Source organism: Gadus macrocephalus, chromosome 20 (genome assembly GCF_031168955.1).
Source record: "Gadus macrocephalus chromosome 20, ASM3116895v1".
In the NCBI taxonomy this organism is placed as follows: domain Eukaryota; kingdom Metazoa; phylum Chordata; class Actinopteri; order Gadiformes; family Gadidae; genus Gadus; species Gadus macrocephalus.
Genome location: NC_082401.1, coordinates 9317235 through 9329578, shown reverse-complemented (window position 1 = coordinate 9329578; position 12344 = coordinate 9317235). Strand labels below are relative to the sequence as shown.

Sequence of the window (12344 nt, the reverse complement as noted above, 5' to 3'; positions counted from 1 at the left end):
TCGGGTTACCCACTGACAAAACCCCCTATAATTTTACAGTCTGTCAGCCTCTTGTTAAAGGGTTACATCACAGAGCCTTCCTTTGTCCCTCCCAGGTACTGGTAGGCCCTCCTTCTTCTGCTCCTCCTCCTCTTCCTCTTCGTCACCATGCTGAGTTTCCTGCGCCGGACGCTGGGCCGGCGCTCTATCCGGAAGCATGCAGAGAAGACGCGCCTGCGTGAGGCCCAGCACGCCATCACACACATACCAGCCGCCGGGGAAGCAAAGTCAATCATCACCTGCCGTGTGTCCCTGCTGGACGGGACGGACGTCAGTGTGGACCTACCAGTAAGGAGCACACGCACACCTGCGGGGTTAGAGCAGGGGGTTCCCAACCTGTGGCCCTGGGTCCCACCTGGGCACGCCTCATATGCATTTGGGGTTCTGGGAGATGGCTGACTTAAAGCTATAGAGCTGAGTGGATACATTTATTTGTTTGTAAAAAATGATTCAAAAGGTTTCAAAGGTCTCATTAGGACACATAGGAATTAACTGCTGTGGTGTTGATGGGGTTAAACCCATGAGGTCACGTGAGCAAAAGCTGCAATCCACCACATGATTGCTAGTTTGAATGAGGTGAAAGGAGGCTGATATACTAAGTCAGTAATATACAAACATAAAGATGCACATAAACACAAAAGACGAATTTGCATCAATAGAATGGATAGAAAACTGTAATATGGTCTCAACTGTGAGTATACAGTACAGGTATATCGATATGTATTGCACAATCCCATAATGTAATACCATTATTTCAGAAAGTAAAATAACATTTGCCCCTTGAATTTTCATTTCACGGACCAATCTGTGTTGCCTCCCTTTCTTTAAATGAGGACACACAATTGTTTCAAACAAAATTCTAAAATATACATTTGTTGTGTTATCTTAACCCATTTAGGCCTAAAGCGCCTGGAAAAAATGCCTGTAAAACCTATAGGCGATTTCAGAAAAGCCCCCAAAACCTGAAGTTTTTCTAGAAATTCAGCAATTGTGTCAACGCCTACTAAATTACTGATTTCTCAGCCCCTGTAACAGATAGGAACACAATTCAAAAAGTATTTGAGAGCTGACACCTGTGGCTTTCATGGGAAATTTGAGTTTTTATTTACAAATATTTACAATATTTACATACAGGTAGAAAAGTAAATAAAAAAGTAAAAAAATATGTAAAAGTGCAGGAACAGCACAAAACTGTAAAAAAAATAAAGTATAATAAAGTGAAATAAGTATATAAGAAAGTAATAAAGTATATAATAACAAACATGGGAAGGGGAACAGACTGGGACTAAAACTGTAAACAGTCTGCGTTTTAAATTACATGCACTTGTATGTGATGACTACTGAATAAAAGTATTATGCATAATACAAATACAATTGCATTCCATCCTAAGAAGTAGCGTAATTAAAAGATACAGGCTATAATTTGGGAATGTATAGTAGCCTTGGCCTTATTGTTCTGGAGATCGCAGTTAGGTGTGAAATCCAAAGAAGCTCTATTCTTTGGAAGAGCCTTGAACATCCTGCATACGGGCCCGTCGTTGCCTTGTTACGCCACTGGTGGTGACATTCCAGAGAAGCTTATCTGGTTTTACGGGTGCTTTACGCATCTCCGGGACAGTAATACATCTCTTACATATAAACTGTCGTCATTTCTTATTACAGCATCATCACAATCAATAAGTATTACTATTGATAAGTATAACTGACATTCCAGAGAAGCTTATCTGGTTTTACGCACCCGGGTGCTTTACGCATCTCCGGGACAGTAATACATCTCTTACATATAAACTGTAGTAATTACTTATTACAGCATCATCCCAATCAATAAGTATTACTATTGTCCTTGCCTCCAGATGGCCGCAAATCTGTCCCGGGACATATTTCTGGCGAATTGCGTCCGAAAGAGATTCTTACTCTGTCGCCAGTAATCTCTTCGCACCGGCAACACAAGCAGCCCCATTCCCATAGCCCCATTCCATACTTCTTCTTCCTCGTCGTCATTCACGAACATGTGCCTTAACCATAATTCCCGGTCAATCGGTTCGTATTCGTCATCAAAGGACTCGGCCTCATCAACATCTTCGAAGCCGAGAAACTCGAAATCGCTACCGTCAGAAAAGTCTTCAGTCTCAAATTCCGCCATACTTGCTTGAAGAAATTTCTGAACTAAACTCACGAGGAACAAGTTGACACCTATATGTGTCTATTCTGATGCATTTCATTGACCCAGAGGCCGACACTTTGGGCAAAAACCCCCCTTTTACAGAAAAACGACGCAAACGCTTTCCCGTCCTTAAAGGTAGAATGACGCAACAGCGCCCCCGGCTTTAAAGGTAGAACAGCGGCAATGCTTTCCCGGCTTAAATGGGTTAATGTGTTGACCAGCTGAGACAGGCTCCTCCCCCTACGCATACATACACACACACACACACACACACGTATGCCCACGCAAGCACACACCTGGGTTATATAAGTGTATGTGTGGACACTGTGGAGTGACTATTTTGTGCCTGTGTCAGTGGAGCCGCACTCTTAAGCTGCCTGTGTGGGAGTGTGTGTGTTGCTGACCACCTGTAATTCCCTGATCCACTCTGGGGAAAACACACAGTCACATGACGCACCGCTCGGTCACTTGACACGCTGGGAAGGTTGTGTTCCAATCACAAGACCGTATGCTGTTCTACCCCTCTACCTGTTTTATTTTTTAATGTCCATTATTCTGTCCGTCTAGACCTAACCCTTACAGGCCGGCCATTGTGCTTGCACTTGCATTGATATCTCGATCTCTAGTCTGCCTCTCTGTGCTCCCCTTATCTGATTGGCCGGTTTTGAATTCCAGTGGAATTCCATTCGTCAGATATCCAACATTCCTCCCAAGCCTATATCCTTGAGGTATTTCACCTGCCCTCCAACACTGTATGAAAGCTTCTCCATGAGTCCCAGTTCCATACAGTCTCAGAGCCCGGGGGGTCTTTACAGTGGTCCTGCTGGGGAGAGGGCAGTTTAATCATTCCAGACGATGGTCAGATATTCATATTCAACTTTTAATATATTTTCGTTGTTATACTGTATTCGGGATTAGGACACTTTAATAAAAAGCCATTTATGGTGTATACAGGCATGAGTCATTTAGGTAGTACGATGTTGGGGGGGTCATTGGGGATCGAACTCAGAGACTTTTGGCTTGGAGATGAACCACTATCAGACCACAACACTGTTCTGCCACACCTTTTATGAAGGTAGTTATATGTGAGAAAGCAATACTCTCTACAACCAGATATTTCATTGAAAAACTTTAATGGACTATATTTAGGTTTTGTTGAAAACTACAGCATTCTTGTTTATGCATTAGACAGGAGTCCCCCCCCCTAAGAAAGTGTCTTTAAAAACAGTAAGTTGCTGAAGAGTTCATCCACTTTGTAAACTAAAAAACAAGCACCCCACACACAATATAAAACATGTTTTACAAGCATTGTCAGGTACTTTGAGATGTCGAGTCTGACATGTTAATTGATACCTGTTTTGAGCCATCAGCGACACACTGAATAGAGGTAGCGTTTCATTGGCTGCTGGGTTCTGATGCTAACAGGAAGTTTGTCTCTCACTTGAGTTCTCTCTTGATTTAATGTTTTTTCTGAGGCTCTTCCTCTCCCCCTCTGTAGATCTTTACCAGTATCCCTTCACTCCCACTCTCTTAAAAAACTTTTTTTCTTTTAAGCCGTCCACCCTGTTCAGCATTTAATAGCCGGTGAGACTTGTATCACTTGAATTTATGGTCTAGACATACTCGTAGTGCTGGCTGGTCTCCAGTGGGAATGCTACATGGTAATCACAGTAAGAGAAAAAAATAACAATCAGTGATGAGCTCTGATGTTTGGGAATACAAATTCTCAAACTTGAATAGCACAAAAAGCATAATAAAAGTTTTGACCTAATGAAATGGTTCACCAATTATTCAGAAGAAGTACCGGTAGTTTGAGTAAGGCGATAACCTTCATTTTAAATTCCAAATTCATATTTAGCCCCAGAGCTTAAGAACGATAACTCGGACCAATTAGTCTATTTTCGATAGAATTTGTGTCTGTCCAGCCAAAGGGAAACCCCTCTCCCTCTCCCTCTCCCTCTCCCTCTCCCCCTCTCTCCCTCTTAACTATTCTGTGTGATGTATTCCAAACATCTCCTGAGCATGGCCAACAGCAGAAGAACACAAACCTAACTTTTTTTTTTCTGGCTAAACTATAATATTTTCCAAAAAGCAGTTAAACCAGAGATTACCCTACAGTGAGGGGAAGGGGAGAAAGATGGGAAGGTGTTTGGAGAAAATGCCCAGGGATCCACTGGGACTATCTCTGGGTTAAGCCAAACTTATCATTTTAGATAAACAGTCTCAGGGGAGGGGAGAGGGGGGATGGTAAATAGGGGTCTACACTGTTGGATATCACTCATCCGTTCTTTAGTCTCTCTCTCGCTCTCTTGCTTTCTCTCGCTCTCTGGGTTGTTACAGTACAGAGCTATCTAAATGGCCAGTGACCCTGTCCGAGAGGATCTTTGGTGCCTTCAACCACTCAGCTGGCCGAACTTATTATTTATACTTATCAAGACATTTGTCCAAAGCAGATTCCAGTGAATTCAGATGCATGTCCTTCATGAGTAGATGAGAGGATGGACATCTTCCTACGGGCATTGGTGAACAAACCAATTATCTTTCAATGCTCCCAAGGACCACCTTGTCCTTTTTAAGGGGAAGTGCAGCAGTGGTATTTCATTATTTTTTTGAATGGAGGTAAGTTAAGTGTATCGTTACAGATTCTACCTCAAATGAACATGTAGTCATTCATGAAGGGCTTCTACCCCGAAGAGACTGACGAGGTGAGGATGAGAACAATCTAATCAATGCAAGACGGCATGTGTCATCCCAGTGATGGCTGTGTTGACAGTGAGCTGGGGAGCTTGTGGGTCAGCCTGTGTTTGTAGAGGCCGTGACAGTGTTGTAAATAACAAGACATGAATGCATCCCAATGACATGCTTTATGTTGTACTGGCCTCCCAGGTGTGTGTGTGTGTGTGTGTGTGTGTGTGTGTGTGTGTGTGTGTGTGTGTGTGTGTGTGTGTGTGTGTGTGTGTGTGTGTGTGTGTGTGTGTGTGTGTGTGTGTGTGTGTGTGTGTGGCTACCCACCCATCCACCCAGGGCTGGTTCCCAAGGATACATGGGTAAGGCAGCAGCTATGTTTACGTGCACATTTGTCATGTGATTTACGTATCCCTTCTTCCAATCCATCCATTGTTTTCTCTTGAATGCGTACCCTTCCCATTCCAAACATATCTAGATCAACGTTCTGAGAGAGGCCAATTGGGCCATTGACATGCATTAACTTGCCTTGTTTAAGTCAAAGCAAAGGCTTGCTGATATTATGCGGGGCATGTTTTAAAAAGAGGGGGTCCTAAAGAGATAGGAGTTTCTAGAGAGCGGAGGAGGTTCCAGAGTGAGGAATATGTTCTATGGAGAGGTAGAGGAGGTTCTAGAGCTAGGAAGATGTTCTATGAAGAGGAGGAGGAGGTTCTATGAAGAGGAGGTTCTAGGAGATGGAGTAGGTGGATGATGATCTAGAGAGACAATGAGAGGGAGGAGGTTCTAGAGAGGGAGGAAGGTGAAGGAGGAGAGGGAAAATGAGGGGGTTTGAGGGTTACTTGTGCAGGGGAGCAGTTTGTCTTTCAGACAACCGCCACTAAGGGTGCAATATGACACACACACACACACACACACACACACACACACACACACACACACACACACACACACACACACACACACACACACACACACACACACACACACACACACACACACACACAATGGGCCCTTTGTGCTGCTCTACTGGGCTACTGTAGGGGTGCGAATGCTTTGTCAGCTATGAGAGAGAGGTGGAGATAGATGTAGGGAGAGAGGAAGAGTGATGGGAATGATGGAGAGAGGAAGGAGGAGTGGAAGAGTCGGCGACGGGGAGGGAGATCATTTAGAGTGAGTGTGTGGGAGTCCCTGGATGGCTTGTTCAGCTCTCTGCCCCCTCTCTCTCTCTCCCATCAGAGACCCACCACTTGTTTGATGTTACAGCTTAATCCCAACACTGGACTACCTCAGTGCTCAGAATATCCAATAGAGACAGAGACGCGGATCAAAAGATAAGGTTGTCCCAGGGTCTGTTGTATGAAACCAGAACAATGTTTGACACAATCGAGTTTAAAGTCCAAACATTCTCCCTCTTAATCCTCAAGATCAATGACGTCTCAAAATAAGTTTGCAACAGTTTTTCCGTACACCCATTGACTGCCATTACCGTTGGGTGCACGTCTGTTTTTCCTTTTCATCGTTTTCCTTTTTTTTTTTTTTCAATCTAAAAATCTAAAACATTACCTCAAACAGAACAACCATCGTATCTCTACCGGGAAAGGCAGAAGTCGAGGGTCTGCTGCTATATAGAACTAGGTTGGTACCTTTTTAAAATAAAGCGAGCAGGGTAGTGATACAAGGATGCAGAGCGCAGCATACAGAACAGCTGACTCTTCGAGTTGTAATAATATGAATCCAAGGTTTTTTCATGAGACTAAAAGGAACGGTTCCTGCATTGCCAGAGGATTGGGAAGCCAGTAGATCATATAATTTATATTCCGCTACACCCCAGACACAAGCACACTCATATACGGTACCCATGCACACACACACACATGCACACGCACACGCACACACGCATGAACCCTTGGCTGACAGGGGTCTTGGCCGCTTAAACTCCTGTTGCCACAGCAACCCCCACTTTGTCTCTGTGTGTTCATCTGTGTGTACAGACACACACACCTGGCACCGCTGACGTCATCTGAGAAACATCCCCAGGTCCCAGAGATAGGAGATCATAACCAACTGGTCCAGCGTCCATTACAGACCACTGCACATGTTCACATTTAAGTCTCCTTTGAGTGCTGTTATTGTTGTTAAAACATATCAGGAAAAGCAGCTTTTTAAAAGAATGGACATATAAAGGACCAAAACATGTTAGATTCTTATCTTTTGCATTGACTGAAGATCATTCATCTTTGGCCCAGATAAATACACATTTTAAGTTGATTTATTCTACTTTTCCATTCTCTTTGTGGTCTTTCCTCTGCCCAGAAAAAAGCCAAAGGGGAGGAGCTGTTTGAGCAGATAATGTACCACCTGGACATCGTCGAGAAGGACTACTTCGGTCTGCGCTTCATGGACTCTGCTCAAGTCCCGGTAAGAGGAGAAGGAGACCTCGACGACAACCCAAAATGTATTTAGAATGAATATCAATGTCCTTCAAAATAGTATTTCATCTGAGGCCACTCGCATAGTAAGGTATGTAGAGCGTCTTGCTCAATGATGCAGCGTGTGTGTGTGTGTGTGTGTGTGTGTGTGTGTGTGTGTGTGTGTGTGTGTGTGTGTGTGTGTGTGTGTGTGTGTGTGTGTGTGTGTGTGTGTGTGTGTGTGTGTGTGTGTGTGTGTGTGTGTGTGTGTGTTCGTGTTCTCCCGAATGTTTATATATGTAGTATAATACTCCCATGCTGACGGGAGACAGCCAGCAGGGGATTGGCACGTAGAGAAAGGCCTGATGTAATTGGTTACACGGGCAGTCGGTGGGCGTCACCCCACGAAGGGGAAAACCCCCTCCGACATGTTGCTGTGCAGAGGGCCCACACCGAGGTACTCTCTGATACTCTGAGAAGTGCACGGAGTAAAGAGGGCAAGAAAGATAAATGATAGACATGTGGTGGAAGGGGCTGCTAAGTAACTTGTGTGCAGAGTGGGAGGTAGAAGATGGATATACATCTTGGTATGAGGTTTTGGTATGCTGTGAGGAGAGAGAGATAGCAGAAAGATGGTGAGATAGATGTTTTAGCAGGGGGACCTTGGTAAGTCGGAGGAAGAGAGTAGTAGTGACGAGTGAAGGAAGACGGATTAGGAAGGAGGGAGGGAAAGGAGGGTCCAGGTTTGAGAAAATGAGGAGGAAGCTAAACCTAGCTTGTCGAAGAGGGCGGGGGGGGGGGGGGTAGAGAGAGGGCTGGATTAAGGAATGTGGAGGAGAGTCCGACTGGCCGGCTGAGAGAGAGGGAGAGGGAGACCCACACACACACACAGCCCTCGTAGACATTTTTCATGCCTGACAGATTCTGAATTCCCAGGAAAGAGTTGCAACAGCAAACCAAGTGTGTGAGTGTGTCTACGTGTTTGTGTGCATTTGTGAATGTGCAGCCTTGTGAGAAAATAGGCATCTTTTAACAGAAGTTGAACATAACGTGTGTTACAGACTTTGTCTGTCAACTGTAGCAAAGTCTCCGATTGCAACAACAATATGTAATTTGAATGATTTTTTTGTTTTTATCATGCATAGAAATGCTGGTACAATAAATTGAGAAAATATTTCAGCTATGCGTACCATTGACCAAAATCGGTTCTTGAACTTAAAAGCCTTTTTATAGTTTTATTTATTCATTCAATTTATTTAGTTTGGTTCAGAAGTCATTGATGTTGGAACTAAAAATATCTTTCCTTTTATAATTTCAGCATTGGCTTGATGTAACCAAAAGCATAAAAAAACAAGTAAAAAGTGAGTATACACACACATATACACAAACTGGGGAAGTGTAGTGCATCTTGTGATTTAAATGTATTCAACATTTGTTGAACTGAGGGAGGTACACACTGACCTTTTTTGAAAGAAAACTTCACTAAGTGTCTGGGAACCAAGTTGAACTGTACTCTTGTCTCTGCTCAGTTGTGTTGGTTTTGATATTCTGCTATTCACCTTGTCTCTCTTTCCTCCCTCCCTCCTCCTTTCTGGTAGTCGGACCTCCCTACTGTCTTCACTTGAGGGTCAAGTTCTACTCGTCTGAACCCAACAACCTGCACGAAGAGCTCACAAGGTACATGCACACACAAAACCTCTGTGTGACCCCCTTTGCAGTGGCATTGGGAGCACTATTCTTTAATATATTTTCTTAAATGTTTTTCTAATTTGAAAAGGCGGTAGTCAGTTAGAGTTAATGTCATGGCAGATATTTATGTTTGCTGTGGTCGTTGTCTATCTACGTCATGTTTTTTGAGACACGCAAAAGCAAAGTAACGTTTGTTTTTTGTTATCTAAGCTAAATTGTTCCTATTTCAAATAATAGTGTGCCTTTTTAATAGAGAGTTTCTCTTAATCATTTATATATTATTTTCAACAAATATTAATAATTGTCATTCAGTTGCCAGCTTTGGGTGATTACTGGATGCAAATATGTTATTTTAATTTTAACATTTGGTTTATTATGCTCTATGTTCTTTCAGATACCTATTTGTATTACAGCTGAAGCAGGACATTCTCAGTGGAAAGTGAGTATTCGTATTTTCTTAAACACAATTAAAGATTCATAGAAAAACCAACGAGGCAAAGTGTGATCAGAAAAATAACTTTACAGGGTTAGTTAACAGTTAAGAAGATAATAATAATCATATAATTAAAATGATGTGAAAACATTTATCTATTTAGACATAACAAAAAGTAAATATGTAAATAGTGCTAATAAAAAAATGCACCGTTTCAAAATGAAACCCAATCTTTCATTCACAGTCTCAATGCTCTTTGTTGTTACCACCAATATTCGTTTTTTGCTCACTCAATTAGAGATTAAATAAAAAAATATTTTATTATAATCATGGTTTAAAGCCACAACAAATGTAGTTATTTAGTTGAAGAATCGTACTTAATTAAACCTATTATTTGCTATATGAACTAATCTGTTGCATTCCTAAATAAGACCGCACTAAACTAAGACGCTTATGGGATTACATATTTATACCATTATTAACAGAAGTCAGCCAGTGGGTTGTGAGCACGGCAGTATCATATTCATAACTTTAGGGGGGATAAGTTCAAGGGCAGGGGGACACTGAAGCAAATCCACCTTCCGTCCTGTTGGTTGACCATGTCTGTTCCTCTGTTTTTTCCAGGTTGGAGTGCGAGTTCGACACTGCTGTGGAGCTAGGGGCCTTCTCCCTCCAGGGTAGGTTAATGTCTAAGCCCTCATTAACTTCTGAAAAACGAGACCCTTCCTGCAGTAAACCCTGCAGCATTGACCACCGCATCCTCTTAATCAGTAAAGAGTGGTCGTCGTCGAGAAGTGGAGCTTTCTCAACTCTTCTGAACCTGATGGCTTGAAAACCAGCCGTGTCCCCACTGGGCCAGCCCATTACTCTGCCTCCCTACTGCTTTCTACTGTTTTTCTTATCCGTCTACGCCGGGCTCTAGTGTTGTTCTACACTGCCTCTATTGTCTTTCTAATCTGCCTCTATTGTGTTTCTGCTATGTCTCTACACGGCTTCTATTGTGTGTGTCTACTCTGCCTCTACTGTACTTCTAGTTTACCTCTCTATTGGCCTCGTCTGTGTTTCTACATTGATTCTATCTATTATAGTTCTACTCTGTCTCTCTGCTGGCTTCTACCGCGTTGGACCTCTGCGGGCCTCTACTGTGTTTTGTCCTCTGTCTCTTTATTTGCCTCTGCTTCTATCCTGGCATCGACCATGTTGCTACTCTTCCGCTCTACTGGCCTCTCCTGTCTTTCTACTCTGCGTCTATACTGGCCTTTCATGCGTTTCTCCGTTGCCTCTCCTGGGGCCCGACTGTGACCACCGCAAGCTGTCCGACACTTCTGCCCTCCAGTCATGACCTGTCTTGGGTCCAACGGAGGGATTTCAGTTCCATCCCCATGGCAACGGCAAGGAATTCACTGGCAGAGTGGACTCGGCTTTGCCTTTTTCTCCTCCTCGACCGAGTTGACTCACTTAACGGCACAATAATGAGGCTGTATTGGCTTTACACGGAGCCAATTTGGTGCTGTACGGCTGTGGTCTTTATGGTGGTGGGACGTAAAAAAGCCTTTGAAAGAGGTGGATTTTGTTCAGACGTGTTCAGGATGAACACACACACACACACACACACACACACACACACACACACACACACACACACACACACACACACACACACACACACACACACACACACACACACACACACACACACACACACACACTGTCTCTGTCTCTGCGGGGTAATCAGTACCTCATTAAGGCTTACTGCTCTCCAAAGAATCTGTAAATCATCTCTCGCTGTCTCTCCGTCTCTCTTTATTGCTCTCAGTCTAGCACCTCCTCAATTTCTTACCCTCATTAATCCACATTCTCCTGCTGCATTTTTATTTACCTCAAGGAGAGGATACCATTTCCTTCTGTGTGCTTTTAACATTGATGTCATTTTTCTTGCACCTGGTGGAAATGGCTCTAATATGAGGTGGGGAAAAAGAGTTTGGCTTTCCCTGTTTTTCCCTTGGATACAGTCTGTAACGGGATCCAAGTCTTATCGGTCAATTGTGACTCCCAGTTCCACTGCTCAGAGAATAGAATGTACTGTCTTGTTCTCATAGGCATAGCTGCTGCGGTATAGAAGCAGCCTTCTTGGGCTTTTGTGACGGTATTAGGCTGCTGTTGGTTATTGGCTTCTTAGTCAGGATCACGTCCAGGTGGTTATAAAAAGGCAGGCCAGTGGTAACTAAAAGGTGTTGCGTAACACACAGTAACTTAACTTGTTTTTCTTGCTTTGCATTACTTGGAATTTCCTTTTCTGGATGAAACCTAAACTGCAGTCTGACCTTCAGCACTGTCTTGATGTGTTTTAATTTCTTGCTTTGTTACGTTCTGAGTGAGTCCTAATTCATGTGTTGGTGTTTGTGTTTGTAGCGGAGATGGGGGACTGTGACCCGGCAGAGCATGGTATGGACATGGTGTCGGAGTTCCGCTTCAGCCCAGAGCAGACGGAGACGATGGAGCTGGCCATCTACAGCACATGGAAGGAGTGCAGGTGAACTGCTGCTCCCCGTCAGACCAATACGACCTCCAGCTAATGGGATGCCCCATCGCCTGTAGACCACGACCAATGGAAACCCCATTTGGCCGTTCACCTAAACCACTCTGAAGCCCATTTGTTATGTACCTCAGCCGATCAGTTGAGGGTAGGGTAACTCCAGTGACTTGGGACATTGTGACATTATGAACATTATGTTATGTGGTACGTGTTCAAAATGTCTTCATCCAATCACACTGCCTTTCAGACAGGAAGTAGTTATGCTGTTAACTATGATAATCGTAATAATTCAAGTGCTGCCTGCCTCATCAGGCTGACTTGAAATGTTAAAAAATTCTGCAGACCAGATGCTGCTGGAATATATGGCCCTTAAAATCCAGACTCTTATCA

General features: G+C 43.5%; 1 protein-coding gene across 6 annotated transcripts in view; it reads left to right on the top strand.

Annotated features, from left to right (window-relative positions):
* Window positions 1–12344, top strand: part of epb41l5 (erythrocyte membrane protein band 4.1 like 5) — a 40976-nt gene that overhangs the window by 4328 nt on the left and 24304 nt on the right. For all 6 annotated transcript variants that reach the window (XM_060040931.1, XM_060040930.1, XM_060040929.1 and 3 more), the window contains exons 2-8: window positions 96–327; window positions 7202–7306; window positions 8615–8657; window positions 8895–8973; window positions 9380–9424; window positions 10043–10095; window positions 11831–11951. In XM_060040931.1, coding sequence (XP_059896914.1) covers window positions 148–327; window positions 7202–7306; window positions 8615–8657; window positions 8895–8973; window positions 9380–9424; window positions 10043–10095; window positions 11831–11951 — 626 coding nt within the window. In that variant the 5' untranslated portion in view covers window positions 96–147. The remainder of the gene's footprint in view (window positions 1–95; window positions 328–7201; window positions 7307–8614; window positions 8658–8894; window positions 8974–9379; window positions 9425–10042; window positions 10096–11830; window positions 11952–12344) is intronic.